The following is a 21,162-nucleotide window of genomic DNA, read 5'->3' on the forward strand; positions in this document are numbered from 1 at the left end:
CAGCAACATATCATTCCCAAAATATGTATGAAAATGCATAGAATTAACACAGGCAGGCAAAAGAGCACATGTGTTACTTCCTGAGACTGAACTTTCAGTTTCAAATAAGACCAAGCACAGTTAATTGAAACAGTAACAGTAACTATCAATTGTTTAATAACTGATTAATTATCTTTGCTGTTTGCATTACAGAATACAGATATCTTCAGAATACAGATATCTTACAGATATCTTCAATTTACAACACTTTGTTTACTGACCATTTGAACTTAGAACAGCAGTGAAAAAAAGTGACTTACTGTGATGACCCGGGGCATAACACAAAAATAACACAGTCACAAAAATAGAATAAATTCCCTTTAATACCTCCAACTTGGGCCTCAATGTCCAATTATTCTCAACTTGATATCAAACTCTTCCAAAAAACAGTCTACGAAGAAAGTAAATGCAGTGTGAACCAAAAGTAAAAATAATTAGAAATTAAAAAAAACCAACACAAACCACACTGGAGTCATTAACATGGCAGGCCAGGATGATAAATTGCAGACTTCCACAAGTTAATGCAGCAACCACAATAGGGAAGACGCCAAAACCCAGATAAGACTTGACCAAGATAAAGCCACACTTTGGTTCCAGCAAAGAGCTATTTAAAATGCCCCACTTATATCCTGTTCTCCCAGCTACAACTAATGAAAGGGATCAGGGCCTTTTCCTCTCCTGTAAGACACATTGCTCCCTTCTCTGTTCCTCCCTGCGTGCCCTAGGATGAAGAGGGGATGGCCCTGGGTCTTTCTCTGAATGCCAACCTGGACTGTGCCCTTCCCCCGTTTCTTCCACAGCCACCAGAGCCATACTCCCACTCCCTGTCAGCTCCTCAATCTCCCCCTCAGAGTCAGACTTCAACAAGGGCATGACACTTATGACCTTTTTTCATGCTTACCACTCTTGTAGATCCTCATGATCACATGATGAAAATTCAACTGACTCATATTTCTGACAGTTGCAGTATATGGGGATCATGTGATCGCATTTTAAGACCTTCTGACAAGCAAAATCAATGGGGAAAGCAGATTCACTTAACAACCCTCTTACTAACTAAAAATTGCAGTGATTCACTTAATAACTGTAGCAAGAAAGGTGGTAAAACGGGTCAAAACTTATTTAACGAATATCTTATTTAACAAAAGAAATTTTGGGCTCAATTGTGGTTGTAAGTTGAGGACTACCTGTAACCAGGGGTGGGATTCAGCCAGTTCGGGCCAGTTTGGGGGAACCAGATGTTAAATTTATATCTGGTTCGCCAAACTGGCAGTTGAACCAACTGTCTGGCTCCGCCCACCCCTCCCCTCCCAGGAGTCTCCAGGCAGCCCGTTTTGGAGGCAGGTAAGTGCAGGGTCTGTGCGGAGGCTCTGGGAGGGTGAAAAATGGCCCTCTAGGAAGTTTCAGAAGTCTGGAAATGGGCGTGTTACTGGCTTCCGGAGTGCCTCTTTTTACTAGACTGGAGGATTTCTTGGTGTTATATTGTTTTATAATTTTAGAATTATAAGCTTATTTGTTTCACTTGATTGAGCAATAAGAATAAAATGAATTAACAAATTAAAAAATATTGTTCTCTTGCTTATTCTTTCTACATTTCCCTTCCGTTCTCCAGCTGTCTCTCTTGCTTTTCTCACCATTTTTTTAAAGTTAAGTACCATGCACATGGATGGTGCCAAATAAATAAATTGCTAATTGCAGTAATTCACCCTATGAGCCACTCCGTTAATTAACAACTGTGGTAATGACACACGAGGTAGAGAGACAAAAGCTGCTCTAAGAAAACCATTCCAGACCATTGGCCACCTCTTAGGCAGTGTTTCAGCCAACCCAGAGGAAATTACAAAAGGTTTTAAACAGAATAATAAATGGATTTTTTGCTTAATTAGTCTTTCAGAGCCAATGAAGAAACTGAGTAAATGGACAGGAGACAAATGGAGAATAGATATTTATCTATGTTTTCCTAAAGCAGGTTTGAGTCGCCTGTTGACTCAACTACTTTTTTTTGCTGACAATGTGAGTTTGTGAGTTCTAGTTCTGCTTCCAGTACATAGCCACTTGGGTGAGCTTGGGCCAGCCATTTTCCTTCTGACCTAGGAAGAAGGCAAGGGCAAATCACTTCCGAAAAATCTTGCGAAGAAAACTGCAGGAACTTGTTCCCATATAGTCTCCAAGGATCAGACACAATTGAATGGAAGGGAAAAAAATACTGTAAATTGTTTTCACTGGAAGCCTTGCTTTCCTCCCAGTTATCACTCTTTCAGCAGAAAAGGTGACTTCCATTATGAATGAAGAAATATTTGATTATTTATATATATATTTAATTAATATAATAACAGCAGCTAGAATTGTATTTGCTCAAAACTGGAAAAATGAGAAAGTTCCAATGGAGGAAGAAATGATTAAGAAAATAATGGAATGTGCAGAAATGAGTAGATTAACATTAACAATTAGAGAGCAAGAAGAAAAGGAGTATTACAAGATTTGGGATTTATTTTATGAATGGCTAGAAAGAAGAGTAAGAAATTAAAGTATATTATAATAATAATAACATATTATAATTGGTTATTTTTGAATAAGTTATAATATGAATATAATTTAGTAACAGTTGAGATTTGCTCTTAAAGATAGCCTGGAATTGAAATAAAAACTTTAATGATAGTACAATAATGATACAATATGATATAGAATGTTGATTAGAATATAATATGAATGTAAATTTAAGAGGAAAGGTTTATAAATATTGTGCACACGACATATGTACCAAATCGACACACTGTATGATTGAAAGAAGGTTTTATTTGTTGTTTTGTTTGTCATAAAAAAAATTAAAAAAAAAGAATGAAGAAATAACATTTACAGAGGATGCAAATCAAAGCTACAACTAAAGGTTGCAATATATCCTTACCTACAAATGAATTTCTTTTCTAAGTAATAACCACCACCAGCCAGTCAGCCATGCATACCCCTTATCCTAGAGAGCCATTCCATATTCTCTGTCTTTCAGGTATTAGATTTTTCTTTTTCCCAAATCCTCAACACTGTGTGGCACTGAGCACACTCACTTTTAGAGAATGCTTTAGTTTTGTTTCTGAGGGGCTCCGTTGTAGATATCCTTCCCATCAGCAGCCAGAACCTGTGTTTGTTTTTAGAGGGAATGACCGCAGATGGCCACTGTGATTGCACTACAGGGCTGCAAAAAGTGAGATACTTCATAGAAGAGCCAGTTCAGTCTCACTCTTGCTTGAACTCTGAGCTGCAATTGTTGGAAGCCTCAGTAGACATTGCTACATACTTTGCTATAAAGCAGTGTTTTTTTTCAACCTTGGCAACTTTAAGATGAGCGGACTTCAATTCCCAGAATTCATGCTGGCTGGGGAATTCTAGTAGCCGAAGTCCACACGCATCTTAAAGTTGCCAAAGTTGAAAAAGATGGCTGCAGAGGGAGAGGTGGAAAAGCTTTGGGCTGGCACTACACACGAACGAGCACCCAGGGAGAACAACAGTAGAAGAGGGATCAGAGGAAAGAGAGGCGTAATGAGATTGAAAATGGTAGGTTTGAAGTGATAAGAAGGTTGATTTGCTTTGAGGCCTGTTCAATTGGGTGTGTGTATAGAATTGGGGCACGATAGGCAAATTCAGCTCCTGATCTCTGAAAAGGGGCGAGGGAGAGAATCCACATTCTCTGGCCTAGGGAGCATGAGGATGGCAAATCTGTGCAGTGAGTTGGTAAAATTAATGTGGCCTGGGAGGAAAGACTGTCATGTAATTGAAAGCTCCTGAATTAAAGCAAACAGACCAAAAAAAAAAAAAAAAAGCTTGAAGTCTCAACAAGGGTCAATTTGTTTATTTTTTTTTTATCCTGCCTTTTTTACTTTATTAGTAACTTAAGGCGGAGAACCTACTTATTACTCCTTGCTCCTCCTTTCCCCCCCACAACCACAACCCTGTGAGGTGGGTTGAATGCAGTGGTGGGATTCAATTTTTTTTCCCTACTGGTTCTGTGGGCATGGCTTGGTGGGCGTGGCAGGGGAAGGATACTGTAAAATCTCCAGTCAGAGGTGGTATTTGCCAGTTCTCCGAATTACTCAAAATTTCCACTACCGGTTCTCCAGAACTGGTCAGAACCTGCTGAATATCACCTCTGGTTGATTGGCCCAATAATCATTCAGCTGACTTTCATGCCCAAGTCAGAAATTAGAATTCACCATCTCCTGGTTTCCAGGTCAGCACCTTAACCACTACACCAAACTATAGGTAGTCCTCAACGTACAACCATTTGTTTAGTGACCGTTCGAAGTTACAACATCATTGAAAAAAGTGATTTATGACCGTTTTTCACACTTACCATCATTGCAACGTCCCCATGGTCGTGTGATCAAAATTAGGGCCCTTGGCTCATATTTATGACGGTTGCAGTGTCCCGGGGTCATGTGATCACATCACCTTTTGAGACCTTCTGACAAGCAAAGTCAAAGGGGAATCCAGATTCACTTAGCAACCGTGTTACTAACTTAACAACTGTAATGATTCACATAACAACCATGGCAAGAAAGTTCATAAAATGGGGCAAAACTCACTTAACAGCCGTCTTGTTTAGCAACAGAAATTTTGGGCTCAATTGTGGTCGTCATCTGTAATATTTTCCACAGAGCGTGTGAAACTGTACATAAAAAAATGCTTTAAAAAACCCCCCAACTCTGGATATGGAGAGATGTGGAGAAGTATTGATCTAGGCTTTCATGGCTGGTATCAGTGAAGCAGTGATGAGTCTTCAGGCTGAATGGCTGTGGTCTAGACTGAGGCTCCAAAGCAGCTCACCCTGCTTCTGGAGATGCAAACCACCAGTTGCTGGTAAAATGTTAGGCTGGAATAAAACTAGACCAGGGCTATTCAGTCTGAAAGCTCATCACTGCTTCATGGAAAAGTACAGTATTCCCTGGCTCTCATATGAAGGGGAATGTGACAACTTGCCACAGCCAACTTACTGCGGCCAATTCATCTTGGCCAACTCGCCACGGCCAACTAATCATGGCCAACTCACTGTGGGACAACTGCCACAGCCAACTCGCCATGGGACAACTCGCTGTGGGATAATGTAACAATTCTATTTAATTATTTAAAAGAAATAAAAAAAATATTTTAATTTTTGCCATTCACATTTTATTCTGTCCCTCCTTTTGCATCGTTTCTTTAATAATTCTATTCCACCATTTCTTTGATATTAGTGTAGCTCTTGTCCCGCAGCGTGTTATCCTGCAGCATGGCGAGTTGGCTGTGGTGAATTGTCATAGATCCCATATGAAGCAGTATTATTGGATCTCTGCCCTGGGCCCACTGCTAAGGAGAGTCTTCTGCCTCCGTGGCTGCTTTTCATGCAGAGAAATTCTCCAGTGAATGACTGGAGTGATCCTGAGGAACAGTTACCATTGCCAGTCCTTTTACATGCTACTTTCTGGGCTGCAGTGGTGACTGGACTTGGAGATGGAAGGATTTGGAGATGATTGGTGAGATGAAAAGGGACCCTTTCGCTTACTTGAGAAAGTTATAGAGCTATGTGCTGCATTTTACTTGATAAAATGTTGTTTGATGGGTGACGAGCAGTCCTCGCTGCCTGATCCAGCAACACCCGAACCTTCAAAACAGCCCTTTTGATATGACACATTTATTGACTATGCTCCCTCTTGGATAGAGATGATAAATGGAGGCATTAGAAATGCTTCTGCTGTATATCGGTGACCGTAATGGTCTCTGCAGTTGTCACCTTTGTTTTTTAGTTTATTTATTTTACAGTCCTTGTAATGTGCCCCAGCTTCAAGGGACTCGTCTGGGTGGCAAACAACATCAAAACAAAGAGGGAGAAAAAAAACCTAGAGATTCATTACATAATGTGTCTTTCTCTGGGCAGGCATGTGACATATGTTGTGTCTGTGCATGTGTGTTTCTGCTCCTCCCTTGCATGTTTGTGTGCATGTGGTTTAGAAGCACGGGATAGGGGTCATGTGATCAGGAGGGACAAAGGCTTGGAATGGAGGATGCTGCACTATTCCATGCCCTTCCCCAATTCCTGTCCCATAGAGATACATTGGGAAAGGTTTTTAATTTATTTTTCTCTGAACCCCTGTCCAGAATCTGCCCATTTTTCAGCTCAAGCTTTCATTTGTTAGCTTCTCTCACCACACCGTAGTCCTATTTTGTTCTGGTTTTGGAGAGCAGTCCTGCTGAAGGATAGCTAGAGAGAAAGTCAGAATCTTTCAACAATTTCTTTCTAATCTTCCAGCCACTGGAAAGACTAAAAAGAGACAAAGGAGAACAGAGCTACAGAACGTTGACTGAAAATGAAAAAAAGAAGAAAATGGAGCAAGTGAGAGTACAATGGAATGGCCTCTGGTATTGCCCTCCTATGGGAAGATGAGAATATATCACATTTTGCTGCAGGTCTCACATGTTCGGTATGCTTTTTGCACAAGGTGATTTATTATGCCAATGAGATTTTGTAGGAGTGTGCAGTGTAGAGGTCAGTTGTAACAAATTAATGTTGTTAAAAAAAAAAGTGAAAATGCCCACATTTGCTCACTTTTGAGAGTTGGGTACCTCAGGAGAAAGCAAAGGTAGCATATAGTAAAGTGGGTGTGGTAAAACAAGGAAGAGAGAGGTTGAAGAATGTCTACCTGCTGAAAGGATGTGGACTGAATACCAAAACGGCCAATTCAAAAGAAGTGTGTTGAGGTCATAGGGAGAGCTAACATGGATTAAATTGCAAAGCAAATCTAGGAAGGAAGAGCGAATGTTCAAGGGGAGGGGAAAGTTGTCTTTAGAGAAAGGCAAGATCCTCAAAGAGAAAGAAGTTTTAAAAAACAAAAAACATTATCTGAAGAGAAGATTGCAAGGAAGAAAAAAAACCAGAGGTGGGTATTCAGCAGGTTCTGACCAGTTGTGGAGAACCGGTAGAGGAAATTTTGAGTAGTTTGGAGAACCGGCAAATCCCACCTCTGACTGGAGATTTTACCGTATCCTTCGCCTGCCACGCCCACCAAGCCACGCCCACAGAACCGGTAGTAGAAAAATTTGAATCCCACCACTGAAAAAAAAGGCAAGGTGAGATACGGTGAATGTTTACTCCTGTATGTTGTGGCCTGTTAGTTGCTGGCCCTTCCAACAGCCAAATCAGAGGAGGAGTCAGAGGAATCAGGATCAGCCTCAGGGCAACCTGGGAATCCAAAGGGGAAGATGGAATGGAGCTGGCAGAGAGAGAGAGAGAGAGAGACAGAGGCGGAGTCTGGGCCATCCGTCAGCCCTCAGATCAGTGGTGGGATTCATAATTTTTTTACTACTGGTTCTGTGGGCATGGCTTGGTGGATGTGGCATGACTTGGTGGGTGTGGCTTGGTGGATGTGGCTTGGTGGAAGGATACTGTAAAATTTCCATACCCACCCCATTCCAGGGGAAGGTTACTGCAAAATCTCCATTCCTTCCCCACCCCACTAACCTGCTTTTCAGCTCTGTTCTCCTGTGCAGAGCAACAAAAGAAGACCCAGCCGATCAGCTGGGACTCGGGAGGCAGAGAATAGATGGGGGCGGGGCCAGTCAGAGGTGGCATTTGCCAGTTCTCCGAACTACTCAAAATTTCCACTACCGGTTTCTCCAGAACCTGTCAAAACCTGCTGAGTACCACCTCTGCCTCAGATGGAGTGTCAACAACCCCCAGGTCTGGAGGTGGTTGATGAAGAAGAGGAGGAACAGCTGGGTCCAGTGCCTGATGTGTGACTGCACAGAAGGCAGAGAAGAGGAGACCAGTGGAAAGCCGTGGGCTGATCCTGGGCAAGAAAGAGCCACCACTGCTAGTGAGGCCCCACCCTAGCTCTGGGGATAAAAGGCAGGGGGAGGAGATGAATAGGTGTAGCAGGCAGCTATTTATCTTCTGGACGGACAGACTTGTTAGCCTGCGAGAGAAACTTTTTGCCAAGGCTGCCGGCATTCCTAATAAAGGAATCTATTTGAGTTCACGTCAGAGGGTTTGTCGTGTTTGGGGAGCTGGGTCAGAACCCTGTAGTTAGGTTTGCTTTATTTTCCTCTCAGCTCCTCCCTTGAATGTCTTCTGCCAAATAATCTCCCCCTTTTCCTGCCTAGTGCCTAGAATTGAAAGAGAACAATGGGTGGGTTATATGAATCTGCCTATTTTGGTTGGTCTCCAATACAGGTAGTCCTTGCTTTACGACCACAACTCAGCCCCCAATTTCTGTTGCTAAGGGAAACACTTTGTTAAGTGAATTATGCCCCATTTTACGACTTTTCTTGCCACAGCTGTTAAGCGGATCACTGCAGTTACTAAGTTAGTGACATGGTTGTTAAGTGAATCTGGCTTCCCCATTGTCTCTGCTTGCTCAGAAGGTTGCAAAAAGGGATCCCATGACCTTGGGACACTGCAAGCGTTACAAGTATGAGTCAGCTGCTAAGCGTCTGAATTTTAATCATGTGACCCTGGGGATGCTGCAACGGTTCCAAGTGTGAAAAACGGTTGTAAGTCACTTTTTATCTGTGCTGTTGTAACTTTAAACAGTCACTAAATGAACCATTGTAACTTGAGGCCTACTTGTAGATAAAAGGCCAAGGACTTGGCCGTTTCTCCAGTTCCAACATTCAAACTGAGCCTAGTGGGGGGATCCCTTGTGCTGGATGGCTTCTCTGCCCACAGGAGCATCAGAATTTGTAGTATGAGAAGCAACCCAATGTTTTTCAAAGGAGGGCAAAGATATTATAGCATAAGACACTTTCTGCATGGGTATAATTCCTGCCCAGGGAGGCCAAAGAATTAGGCCTGACTTAGAAGAGTAGTGCCCTCTTTTGATCTGCTAGAGTTTTCCTGAGTGGCCGCCTGTCCAAGAAGCGGGAGCTGCTAAGCTGGGATAAACTGACAAGATCACAGATGGAGTTGGCAGGGCTGCATTTGATGAGGGTATTTATGACAGTGTATCTGAGAATCATGCAGCCCTGGAAATGTATATGTGTGTTTTAAAAATGACTCTGGAGAGAAGTTGGAAAGAATCGCTGTCTGTCGATGAACTGACCATAATTCCTCCAGTCTTTCCTCAGGCAGGCTGACTGGAGGCTGAAGGCAATGGTGCACTCCTCAGGTCCAGTTTCAATTAGAATTTAGGTATTTTGGGATGTGAGGGAGAAGTAGGGAATCGAATAGGAAGAGGCTTGTCATCCTGCATTTGCTGATGGATAGTGGGGCTTAGTATTTAATTATGAATTTGGCTATGGATTCCACCCGATTCCCAGCATTTGCATTAAAGGACAATTCAGACTGAGGAGAGAAACTGAGGTGAATAAATCCAGTATTTTCCTTCTGGCATATAAATTAGAAATCAACAGTTAAAATCCCTGGAACCCTCAAGGATGGGAATTGCATCGTGTTGTTAAGTGAGACATTTGTTAAATGAGTTTTGCCCCATTTTACGACCTTTCTTGCCACAGTTAAGTGAATCACTGCAGCTTCCCTTCAGAAGTTGTAGATGCTCCAACCCTGGAGGTTTTTAAGAAGAGATTGGACAGCCATTTGCCCAGAATGGCATAAGGTTTCCTGCCTGTGCCAGGGGGGTTGGACTACAAGGCCTCCAAGGTGCCTTCCAATCTGTTACAGGTAGTCCTCAACTTATGACCACAATTGAGCCCAAAATTTCTGTTGCTAAATAAGACATTCATTAAATAGGCTTTGCCCCGTTTTACCGCCTTTCTTGTCACTTGTTACTTGAATCACTGCAGTTAAGTTAGTAACATAGTTGTTAAACGAATCTCGCTTTCAGTTTGTCTTTGCTTCTCAGAAAGTCTCAAAAGGTGATCACACGATCCCCAGAACATTGCAACTGTCAGAAATATCAGCCAGTTGCCAAGCATCTGAATTTTGATCACATGATCATGGGGATGCTGAAAAGGTCATAACTGTGAAAAGCGGTCATAAATAACTTTTTTCCAGTGTCGTCGTAACTTTGAATGGTCATTAAATGAACTGTTGTAAATTGAGGACTGCCTATAATTTTAGTTCTTGAAAAAATAGAACTGAAGCCTACAACTCCATTTTTGCTTAAACTAACGATGGGTGACAAAGATATGATGATAGTAAACTATGTTTAAACGATGTTGCAAAGATGGGGTGGATTCTACCAGTGGGATTCTACCAGTTCGCACCTATTCGCTAGAACCGGTTGTTAACATTCTAAGCAGTTTGGAGAACCGGTTCCTGTAAGGAAGGCAGGAAGGAAACATTCTGGTATTGCTTACAGAAACTGCCTCTCCATTAACCCTTATTACATTCTTGGCAGGACTAGATTTCCTGTCTCAGGAACTTCTCTGGAGTTTTTTTCCTCTCCTTTGCTGGTACTTTGCTTGTGTGGAGTGACCATTCAAAGTTACAACGGTACTGAAAAAAGTGACTTATGACCCTTTTTCACACTTACGACTTGCAGCATCCCCACAGTCATGAGAGGCCAGGCGAGGAGATGCATGCCTCAATGTGAGTGATATTGAGTTGGCCACGCCAATAACATGACCATCAAGCCACATCCACCCAGTCACATGACCACCAAGCCACGCCCACCAACTAAGCCTCGCCCACAGAACCAGCTGTTAAAAAATTTGATGTTAATAAACTGTGTCTAATGATGTTAATAAACTGTGTCTAAACTACATTGCAAAGATGTGATGTTAGTAAAGTAAGAGGAATGGCTATGGGAAGCCAGGAATTGGATAAGATTTTTTTTTCTTGCCTTTCAAGAGAACTATTGACTTGACAACTATTGGCTCCAGTGACTTGAAGCAGTGCTCTTGCTGAATCACAATTTCTATTCTTAATTTAATTTTATTCGCCGATAAAGCAAACATAAGATCTGGTTGAAATATGTGCCATTATGAAAAAAAAATGCCTTCGCGTTGATAATTTGAAAGTATGTATATACTGTACCAACAATAATCAGAAATGCTAGATACTCCAAAACAAAGATTCATAGAATTCAAACTTTACATATTATTCAATAGCAGGTGCCATTCAATATTAATTTCGGTATAATGCAGATAATAATTTATGTTGCATTCCTATATAAGCCGTGGTTTATGAATTTCTTTGTCCCCCCCCCCCCCCAACTTCCATTACTTTATTTCTAGAAAACTTTTCCACAACCAGCTGTTTTAACAGTGAAGAGGAGAACCAGGGGAGACATGATAGCAATGTTCCAATATTTGAAGGGCTGCCACAGAGAGGAAGGGGTCAATTTATTTTCCAAAGCATCTGAAGGCCAGGCAAGGAATAAAGGATGGAAGCTGATCAAGGAGAGATTCAACCTGGAAATAAGGAGAAATTTTCTGACAGTGACAACAATCAACCAATGGAACAGCTTGCCCTCGGAAGTTGTGGAAGCTTCATCACTGGAAGTTTCAAGAAGAGATTGGACTGCCATTTGTCAGAAATGGTGTAGGGTCTCCTGCTTGGGCGTGGGGTTGGACTAGATGACCTGCAAGGTCCCTTCCAACTCTGTTAATCTGTAAACAGTTCTCCTATTCAGTCTCCTAGCAAGTGAATTTCAGAAAGCATTCATACTAGCTTAATTTTTCATGCTGAAACCTAAGTCTATGTCCTCTGCATTTCAAAGATGGACACTCCTAATAAGAGATTATAGTTGTGATAATAAATTGCAAAGTTTATCCTTACAACGCATGGAGGAAGATGATGTTTTGGAACAGATTGAGTGCTGGATCTGGATCATAAATAGAGCAAGTTTCAAATCTTGGCACAGCAATAAAAGCCACTGGATAATAGATCTCATTATATATTTTGCATGGCAATTATGGGGAGAAATGTGGAAGATACTCCCTATGCTGTATACCATCCTGAGTTTTGGATCAAATATGGTGACAATAGATAACAATGGGGCTGTCAGTTTCCCCATACCTGCAACTTTTCTATTTCTCTGGCAGTGCTTCTGTGCTTTAATATCTGCACAATAGGAATGAAAAGACATGGTACTTTTCCTGACAGAGACATGCCAAAACATTTAAGTGATGAGTTACTTCTCCTGTTGAACTAGTATCCTTAGATCTAAAAAGTACAGAAACTCTTATCTTTTTTTTTAAAGGCCATGAATATTTCCCATTTCCAACTGGACACATATCTTTTTAAGGCTACCTCTTCTGCTCCCTTGTAAAATTTTCTTTGAAGCTTTGTTTTGAAATCCTTCCTACAAAATGATGCTTGAATGGCAGCTGATTCTTGTTTATTCAAACAGTGGACACAACTTTGCCAGCCAGCCAGTGGCTTCCATGATCCTGACCAGGGACCACTGTGATGTCTAAGTTCTTCACAGCCTGTCTAATCCTCATCTTCCCTCTGCTACAGATGCCAGTTAGTTTAGATACGTGTTCAGTGAAATGGAATGCATGTGTCTGTGTGAATCCCAGCGGATTTTCTTCAGACCCTGCCAGTCACATGTAGGCATCCTGCATCTCTGAAAATGAATAGTTCCCCCTGAATCCTGATCAATAAAATCTGGTTTGTGGGTGCAGGGAACTCCTGCACTGGCAATAAAATTGGGGTGGGGGAAATACTAAGTTGAGCTAGGATAATGCATCCATTATTTATTTGCTTGCTAGATCTATATCTCACTTTTTATACATAATCCCCTCCTCCAATTCTTCCCCAATAACAATAACCCTATGAGGTAGCTTGGCTTAGAGAGAGTAACTGTCCCAGTGTCGCCCAGTGTGCCAGCTGAGCGTGGACCAAAACACAAATCTCTTTTTGTTGTTGTTGTTAGTTGTGAAGTCGTGTCCGACCCATTGTGACCCCATGGACAACGTTCCTCCTGGCCTTCCTGTCCTCTACCATCCCCCGGAGTCCATTTAAGCTCACGCCAACTGCTTCAATGACTTCATCCAGCCACCTCATTCTCTGTCGTCCCCTTCTTCTATTGCTCTCAATCTTTCCCAGCATTAGTCTCTTCTCCAGTGAGTCCTTCCTTCTCATTAGGTGGCCAAAGTATTTGAGTTTCATCTTCAGGATCTGGCCTTCTAAAGAGCAGAATGTCTCTTACACCAGTCCAATTCGTTAACCATGATACTTTACTGGCTGTCTAGTTTGTCCTTTGAGGTAAACCCAAGGGAAAAGTTCATCTAGTCACGTGACAAAAGGCTCACACTTGACCTCTCCATGTATCCTTACTTAAGAAGAAGCCTTTGTTGGCTGGAGGTGATAATTTCCAGGCAGATGTGAACCATAACACTCCACTGAGGAACTGGATTGGAGCCATACCTGGGGCTGCCCTATTGCTAACAAAGTCTAATATTTGAGCTATTGTAGAAGCAATTTTTGAATGATACTTGAGGCTGAGAAGACAAGGAAAACTAAACTAAACCCAACCTCTTCAAAGCCCAGGGACAGAAACCAAGAATGCATTGACTTCCTTGTGAGGTTTGAGACTGACAAAATGATGAATATTGAAAGAGATTGGCCAAAGAGGGCACAAGACAGTCTGATCTACTTGGGAATGCTCCAGGTTCTCACTCAGAGAGGAACGCTGTCTGTCTGCCAGCGAGCTGAACCGTGCCAAGACAGAATAGCTGAACGGAGACTGAGATTTGTGGCTGTGTGGGAGCCTTTTTGTGGGTTTGGACTCCTACCAAAGGACTTGGAATTTTGAATCAGCTCCCCCCAATGCCTCCAAGTTGATCTCCCTGTTCATCTACTTTACAATCTTGGCTATTAACTGCAGAGAACGCTATTAAAGATGAAGAAAAAATTAAAACAGGCCCGACAAGATGTATAGAAGACAGGAATAAGTTGTTCTAATTCTGATTTTCGGTAACTTCTGAAGTCTCATGCTGAATCAAACCCTTGTTAGGCTGGATCACTTCTGTCTAGATGGCTTTTCAGATCTTGCCAGAGATGTCAAATAAGGCATACGTGTCCATCTCACCATTATGACCCTTTCAGGACATCTCTGCTTTTGAGAATTGAGAAATGCCTTTTGAATTTAATTTGCCCTTCTAATTCCGGAGTTTAGGATTTGGCAATTTAAACGGGATTGGTAGAGGTGTCAAGGTTTAAAATCACAATTCGGGGAATTGTTTTATCCCTCCCAACCTCTGGTGCTCTGTCCTGAAGAATCCCTTCTATTTATGCCTTGATTAATTGTGCATTAAGAATGGGATAGAGTGCTATTAAACTCAGAGACTTACAAAGATTAAGTGCTAAAGATTTTGTTTGTTTGTTGTAGGATCCTGCTGTCTATGTGTGGGTAAGCTTTTAAACCTCCTCCTTATTTGTGCGTAGGGTTATTGTTGGATTTATAGGCTACACATAGATTACTATTATGATCCTTTGGATTACAAAAAAAAGGTATAGGACATACAGTAAAGAGAACAGGAGGAGTTGTGTGGAAAAGGGAAGGGAAGGAAAGCAAGAAGACTGTTACTGCTCCCTCCCCGATCTCAATTGACAGGAGGTATTTTGATCTTAAAACTTTTATTTTTTTCTAAAATGCCCCTTCCTGACAAATTGACTGCAAACAGGTCTCAGGAGGCGAATTGACTGAACCAATATTACCAGGTGTCCTGTCAGTTTTTATCCTTCCCGCTATTTATTATTTAATAAGCAGGCAATTGTTCCTCTCCACCAGGCACAAATTGTGAAGGTGTTGAAATTTAAACATCTCTCTCAGGGAGGGGGAAAATTAACCCTCTCGTCGCTGCTTTCAATCGTCTGCTGCAATCTGTGCTGCTGTTGGAGAAAGGATAGGGGAGAGATTTTTATTTCAAGTTAGGAGAGTGGGGGCTGGGAGGAAAAAGCGGAAAAAGAACAGAAAACCTCACGAAGCATCAATCACTTGGGGAAGAGGGAAAGACAGCAGAGTGATCCAGCCTGACATAATTCTGATCAATAGAGCCAAGTTCCATTTTACCTAGGAGGGAGAGGCTCCCAACTTAGGTCTGGCAGCCTTTTCGATGTCTAAATATTGCTAATAATTAATTGACTTTTTTTGGACGAATAAGAAATAACTGTGATAATAACAATAACATTATTGGGCGTAAGTATGAAATTGATTGTGGTCTCTATTTTTTAATGATCTGGAATTAAAGAATGGCATGTTTGAACTGTCCCCAATTTATTTATGCGGCAAGGAAAGTAAGTGGCGGATCAGTACACTATAGCATACAAACACACCTGGGCAGGCACTCATTTCAGGGGCCAAAGTGAGGAAGCAGACACAACCTATTTTAATTTATGTGACTATCCAGAAGAATGGCTAAGACTTGTATTTTGGGAGTGTGTTCCAAAGCCAGGCCCAAATTATTGTCTTAGTTCTACTGAGTCCCCCTTTTGCTTGCTACATGGGATGTCCCTGGGTCTTTACTTCACACATTGTGGGTTGGGATGTTACAATAAGGATGTATGCATGTGTCACATGTCCACTGTCAAGATGGAAGTGACTCCACCTGTAGCACCTGAGGGTTTTTTGGCTGCTTTTAATCCTCATTTAATTCAGAGGACACAAACTAGCCCCCTCCTCCATTCAGTGTGATGTTAGCTGCTCATTTACTTTCCAATCTAATTTATTTATTTATTTATTTTACAAGGAAAGGAAAAATTTAAAAAAAGGACGCAGGACAATAGAAACAGATACCAATTGAACAGAAGAATTCTATCTGGCTGTTAAAATATTTTTGTTGTTTGTGCCCTTTCACAAAATAAGAAATTATTTTTAAACGGTATGTCTCCCAAAGCCTTTTGCTGAAACTCCCTGTTAGCACATGTAAATATGTTTATTGATTCGATGAAGGGAGATGACAGATTCCTTCTCTTGAGATGTTGCTTTCATTAGTTCAGGTGGTTTGCTGAGGGATAAGGGAATGAATTTTTAAATTTCAGATCGATGTCTTCTTTCTATTTAATAAATGGAAAGAGTTGGAAATGAGACTCTCTAATTTAACCTAATCAATGTAATAATTTGGTGCCCTAGGTAGATTTAAAAAAAAAACTTTAAACATTTCACTCATAGTTAACTCCCTTAATCTTATGGTACCAAGTTTGGGGACTTATGAAAAGCCATTCAATAAAAAAAGAATTATCTTGAAAAATAAATAACTTTTTAAAAGCCCAAGTTGCTTGTAAAGTTTCTATCCACCTGAAGCTTCAGGCTGGCAGTTAATAAATACAGAGAAGAGGGAGAGGTCATATAAACTAGTTTATTGAAAGGTGGTTAAAAGAAGGGCAAAAAGGAGCAATAGATTTTGGAAAAATTGCTTGGCTGGAGAGAAACAAACATATAACATGCAAGAAGATATTGAAGTGATATTGCTCTGCATTTGGCATTCACCTGGCTAAAAATATTCCAGTCCCTACTTTTCTTTTTAGATTCATACCTCTATGGTATAGCAATATTTTAGGTTCAATTTCAACAATTTATTCTGATAATTGTCAGATTTTTATCTCTCTCACCATTATCTCAAGTTGGGAATGTAATTATTAGTAAGTTTTGTTGCTAAAATATATTAATACTGAATTTTTATACAACTCTGTGTACATATACATGTATGTGCTATTGACCTGGAAAGTATGCAAATAATAATTATATAAACTTACTAATCTTTACATACCTGTATGGGTTACTACCAAAACCTGAAGTAAATCTAGATTGTGCAACATACTTCAAAACACACACATTATTTTATTTTCCTCTGCAACTCAGCATAACTATTTCTTTGCATACACCATATACAATATATGTGTATGATAATTCTTAGCATTTAAATTGTATATGTTTTGATGTATTTAGTACAATACTGACTGATAGTTTCTATTCAATAATAAAACAATGGGATATTGAAGAATACATAATAGACACTGTGCTAAAGTGAATAGCTTTTTCGTGTAGGTGAAGACTTCTTAACATTCATTTTTTTAAAACATGAAGATGAATGGAGGCAATTTGTATAAATGATTAATTCATATGCATGCTACAAGTACATTGTATATGGATAATTTATCAAACATTCGGTGAATATAGGCACAACCGTTTTAAGAAATACCTCATTCTGTGTGCAGGGCATGTCTAATAACCATTTTATTAAGATAAACTTAATTCTTCTGTAACTGGAAGAAAACAATTATCTTACTGATTTAATTGTTTTACTCAGTGCTTTCTAAAATCCTTTCATTAATTTTAAAAAACAAACAAACCAAATATCTTTTTCCTCTCCTTTCAGTTGTACACTCTATTCATTAATGAGAGATACCTATTTGGGAGAATGCCCATCAGTCTGTTGCCCTAACAGCTGGTTGCATCGTTATGCAAAGTTTTGATTTCAGATTTACTACTGTATCAGGAAGCAGAAGGTATTTCTTTAATTATGGCACGGTGAACTGAAGTTTCACAGTAGATTAACATAAATGATATTTTAAAAAGAAAATAGATTCCCTTTCCAAGCGATCTAGAGATGTGTAAACAGAACAAACATAGTATAAACTGTGAATCCTTTTTCAGCTGCTTTAGATCCAAATGGTCTGAGAATCAGAATATAATTTTTTCCCCAATATTATATTGCCTTGCATTTTGCTTTATTTTGAATTATGTATTTATTTAAAAAGAAACAAAGGAGCCATTCAGGATAAAGAAAAGGAGAGCAAAGTTGAATTCAAGGGTAGTTTTCAATTCAAGAATTTTAGTCAATTGACAGCAACACTGAATTGCAAATCTAGAAATTTTCTTAATGGGAGAACTTATGTTAAGTGATAAATGCCAGAAATATATTTTATTTGTTAAGCCATATTCTTTTTCCTTTGAAAATTCGTAAGAGAACCAATGACGATGTATAAAAACAGGCTTCTTTTAAACACTGTATAACATGCCTTGTGATTCTTGTAGAGCTTTTAATACTGATGTTACTGTTTTATTTTAGATCACTCATTGGATATGTGTAAAAATGAATGAGAATGACTATACAAAGCAATGACAATTTTAACTAAAGTTAGAGGAATTAATCCTTTCTTCTAACTCTTTGTGAGAGTTCTTATGAATAATAAAATCATTTGTTTGAGCTGCAAACTTCTACGGCACAATACTACATACATACATGGCACAATCCTGAGATGTGAGATGGATTGTGCTCCAAGAAATTAGCTGTGAAGTTTCTGTACTTAAAGCACATTCAGGTTTAGACTAAGTTTTTAGAACAGGTGCAAGGTGTTTATGATTAAGAAATAAGGCAAAGGTGAATGTTAGCTTATGAGGAGTTAGAGTTTAAAAGAGGAGGAGCTAGTAAGGGTCACTGTGGTTAATTGTTGGAGTGGGAGGGGTCCTAAATTAGAACAGGTAGAATGAAGAATTTATAAGGTAGTTATAATAGACTACATCCATCAGTAAAATGAGACTGGGGAGTAGAGGAAATTATTTGGGAAGAGGCAGAGGCAAGAGACAAGGAACTCACACAGATTTGTATACAGAAAAAGAGAGAAAAGTAAAACAGGAGAAGATGAAAGTGGAAAGAAAAGATTTTGGGGATAAGAGGGAGCATTGCTTTACCTGCCCGTTCTTCATCAGATCTGCCCACATGCTGGTACCATCACCACCACGCATGAGTACATGGTAGGTGAAGAAGTAGATGCCAGGGAGAGGGCAGGTAAACTTGCCACTTGATGGTTCATAGTAGTTTCCCACATTCGTCACCACATCATCAAAACGAAGGATCTCATACCCTTCATGTGGCTTCCGCAATCCTGCATAAAAGGCAATTTTAGGGCTGTAGAAAGATGGGATGTAACCTCCAGGACCCGGACCCGGTGGGCCCGGGGGACCTGGCCTCCCTGGTTCTCCAGCTGGACCTCGGGGCCCAGGTGGCCCTGGAGGTCCTGGCGGCCCACGGATTCCAGATTTGGCCTTTCTCCCTGGGTCTCCTTTCCCTCCGGACACATAAGGCGGTGGTGAGATGAGAGCCAGTTCTTGGCTTGCCTCCGCCGAAGCTGCCCCGTGGGTCTGGGGAGTGTACGGATCACAGACCATGCGACAGCTGCCCAACATCTCATAGTGGGAGGTGGTTTTGGAGCTGTGCACCAGCAAAGGAATGGCCACCAAGAGTACCAGCACCATGGCCACCCCGATGGCGGCCCCAATGACCCTTTTTTTGCGGCTCAGCCTGGAAGCGGCCAGGGTTAAAAAGTCGTCTTCGCTTTTGGAGGTAATGATGGAAGTTTCTCTGGAGTCAAAAACCACGCGGATGGAGGTGTCCCCCCCGAAGTGTCCCTGGAGTGATGCTCTCCTCCGATGTCCTGTCCTTGGCAATGAAGCACTGGTTTCCTTACAAGGCAAACTCCATCACAAGTTGGCAGCTCTGCTCCTTGGTCTGCCTTCCCTCCACTAGAGAACTGCTCTCTTTCGCAGGAAAATCACTTTGTCTCGCTCTTACTTCCCGGAGAGCAGCACAGCAGCAGCAGCAGCAGCAACATCAGCAGCAGCAGCAGCAGATGTGTTAGGGGGTGGAGATGGAACGAGAAAGAATGTGTGTGTGTGTGTGTGTGTGTGTGTGTGTTAGAGAGCGAGAATATGTAAGTCTGTCTATGCCTTCCTTTCTCTTCTCCAGTGGAGAACTCAGCTGGTGGCCACGGAGCTTCTTGTGCCATATCATATGGCCATCAACGGAGAGCCAGAGGGAGAGAGCAGGGTTTTCTAACAAACAGGTCATCCAGCACCCCTCCCTACCACATGCAAGACTCTTTCCATAAACTCAAAAAGGAAAGATCAGACTGAGCTGCCCAAGATGCAAAAAGTAGCTTTAAGCCAACCAGAGCGACCTCTGGTGCTTCGCAAAGGAGGCTTAGCGGCTCAGCTGTGGAGACAGGTCTGTCTGAAGTCTGGAAGTGTCTCCTGCCATCCATGGCAGCTGGACTTTCTGCTTGCTTTCCCTGAGCCTGGGGCAGACGCTCAGGCGTAGGGGAGCAGGAGGCCTCTGTCCTCGGATGGTAGGAATCCAGTTGGACAAGCATCTCCACCCTGTCTTGGAAGGAAAAAGGACTCTTGAGGGACGATGAAGCCTCTCTGTCTGCCTGGCTTGGCCATTTGCATTGCTGAGGGAGGAAGAGCTCCTGTAGTTAGTGCCCCCTCTCCTCCATCTCTCCTGGACTCGGCTCACTCTGTCTACAGCCCAGCCAACCCCCAGCCCCGCTGGCATCCAGAGTCATGTTTAAGGATGTGTTTTATATGCTGGGGTTGTATCATTTCTCCCCCTGCAATTAAGTGCTCTACCTTTGTGCCTCCTTTGCCTCTCTCAACAGAGATTGATTAACAGCTGACAGATCCAGCAGGAATCTCCTAGAGGGGCTGCAAGCCATCCCATTCATTAATTAATCAATTATTCCCCCCTCCCCAAACACCCAACTCTCTCTCTCTCCTTTCTTTCTCTCTTTCTCTCTCACACACACACTGCACAAAGAGAGGTAGGTGCCTTAACGCTCCGATTCAGTTTGCTGAGATGCTATACAAAGCGGGATGGGAGGAGGCAGACTTAAAACTTCAGCGGCAGCAGTTACACATGGAGACAGCTGAGGAAATCGAACGGAACACATGTGTGAGAATGAGTACATGCCCCACTCAGATTGTTTGTTCCTGATGACATGGGGATCATTCACAAACATGCATGGGGAAAAAAAGATCCATGCATAAATATGGGTACACATGGGAAAGAAATAAAAATGGGATCTGTTGGGTAGGCAAATAATATACAGTGATGTGTGCGTGTATTTCTGTTTACTGAAGTTTGCATTTGGTTTATAGAAGTGTGTGATAGATGAATATCCAGGAAGGTTGAGGATATGTGCATGATAAATACATTTTAAGTGGCAGTGGAGTAACTGTACATATACATTATAAATATACATTATAGTACACACCTATGTGCTGAAGACAGAAATAGCTTGTTCAGAGACAGGTTGAATTGCTTGACTGACTATTATGAAACAAATTTTAAATCAGGATACTAGAGTAAGGGGATATTTTATTAAAGGCAGATACTACAAAAAAGGCCAGTCCATTTCACCTTTCACTATATAGAGTACTCCTGTCAGTGTGCTGTTATGATTTTATT

At 41.3% G+C, this 21,162-nt stretch overlaps 1 protein-coding gene across 1 annotated transcript in view; it reads right to left on the minus strand.

Annotated features, from left to right (window-relative positions):
- The window catches only part of C1QL4 (complement C1q like 4), a 41,983-nt gene extending 22,592 nt beyond the window's left edge, over positions 1–19,391 (minus strand). Inside the window, exon 1 of the mRNA XM_026680808.2 lies at positions 18,609–19,391. Coding sequence (XP_026536593.1) covers positions 18,609–19,172 — 564 coding nt within the window. The 5' untranslated portion in view covers positions 19,173–19,391. The remainder of the gene's footprint in view (positions 1–18,608) is intronic.
- Positions 19,392–21,162: the final 1,771 nt, after the last annotated feature.

The sequence above is a fragment of the Notechis scutatus genome, chromosome 2, assembly GCF_049901735.1.
Source record: "Notechis scutatus isolate UNSWTSFEM ecotype Mainland chromosome 2, rNotScu1.2, whole genome shotgun sequence".
In the NCBI taxonomy this organism is placed as follows: Eukaryota; Metazoa; Chordata; class Lepidosauria; order Squamata; family Elapidae; genus Notechis; species Notechis scutatus.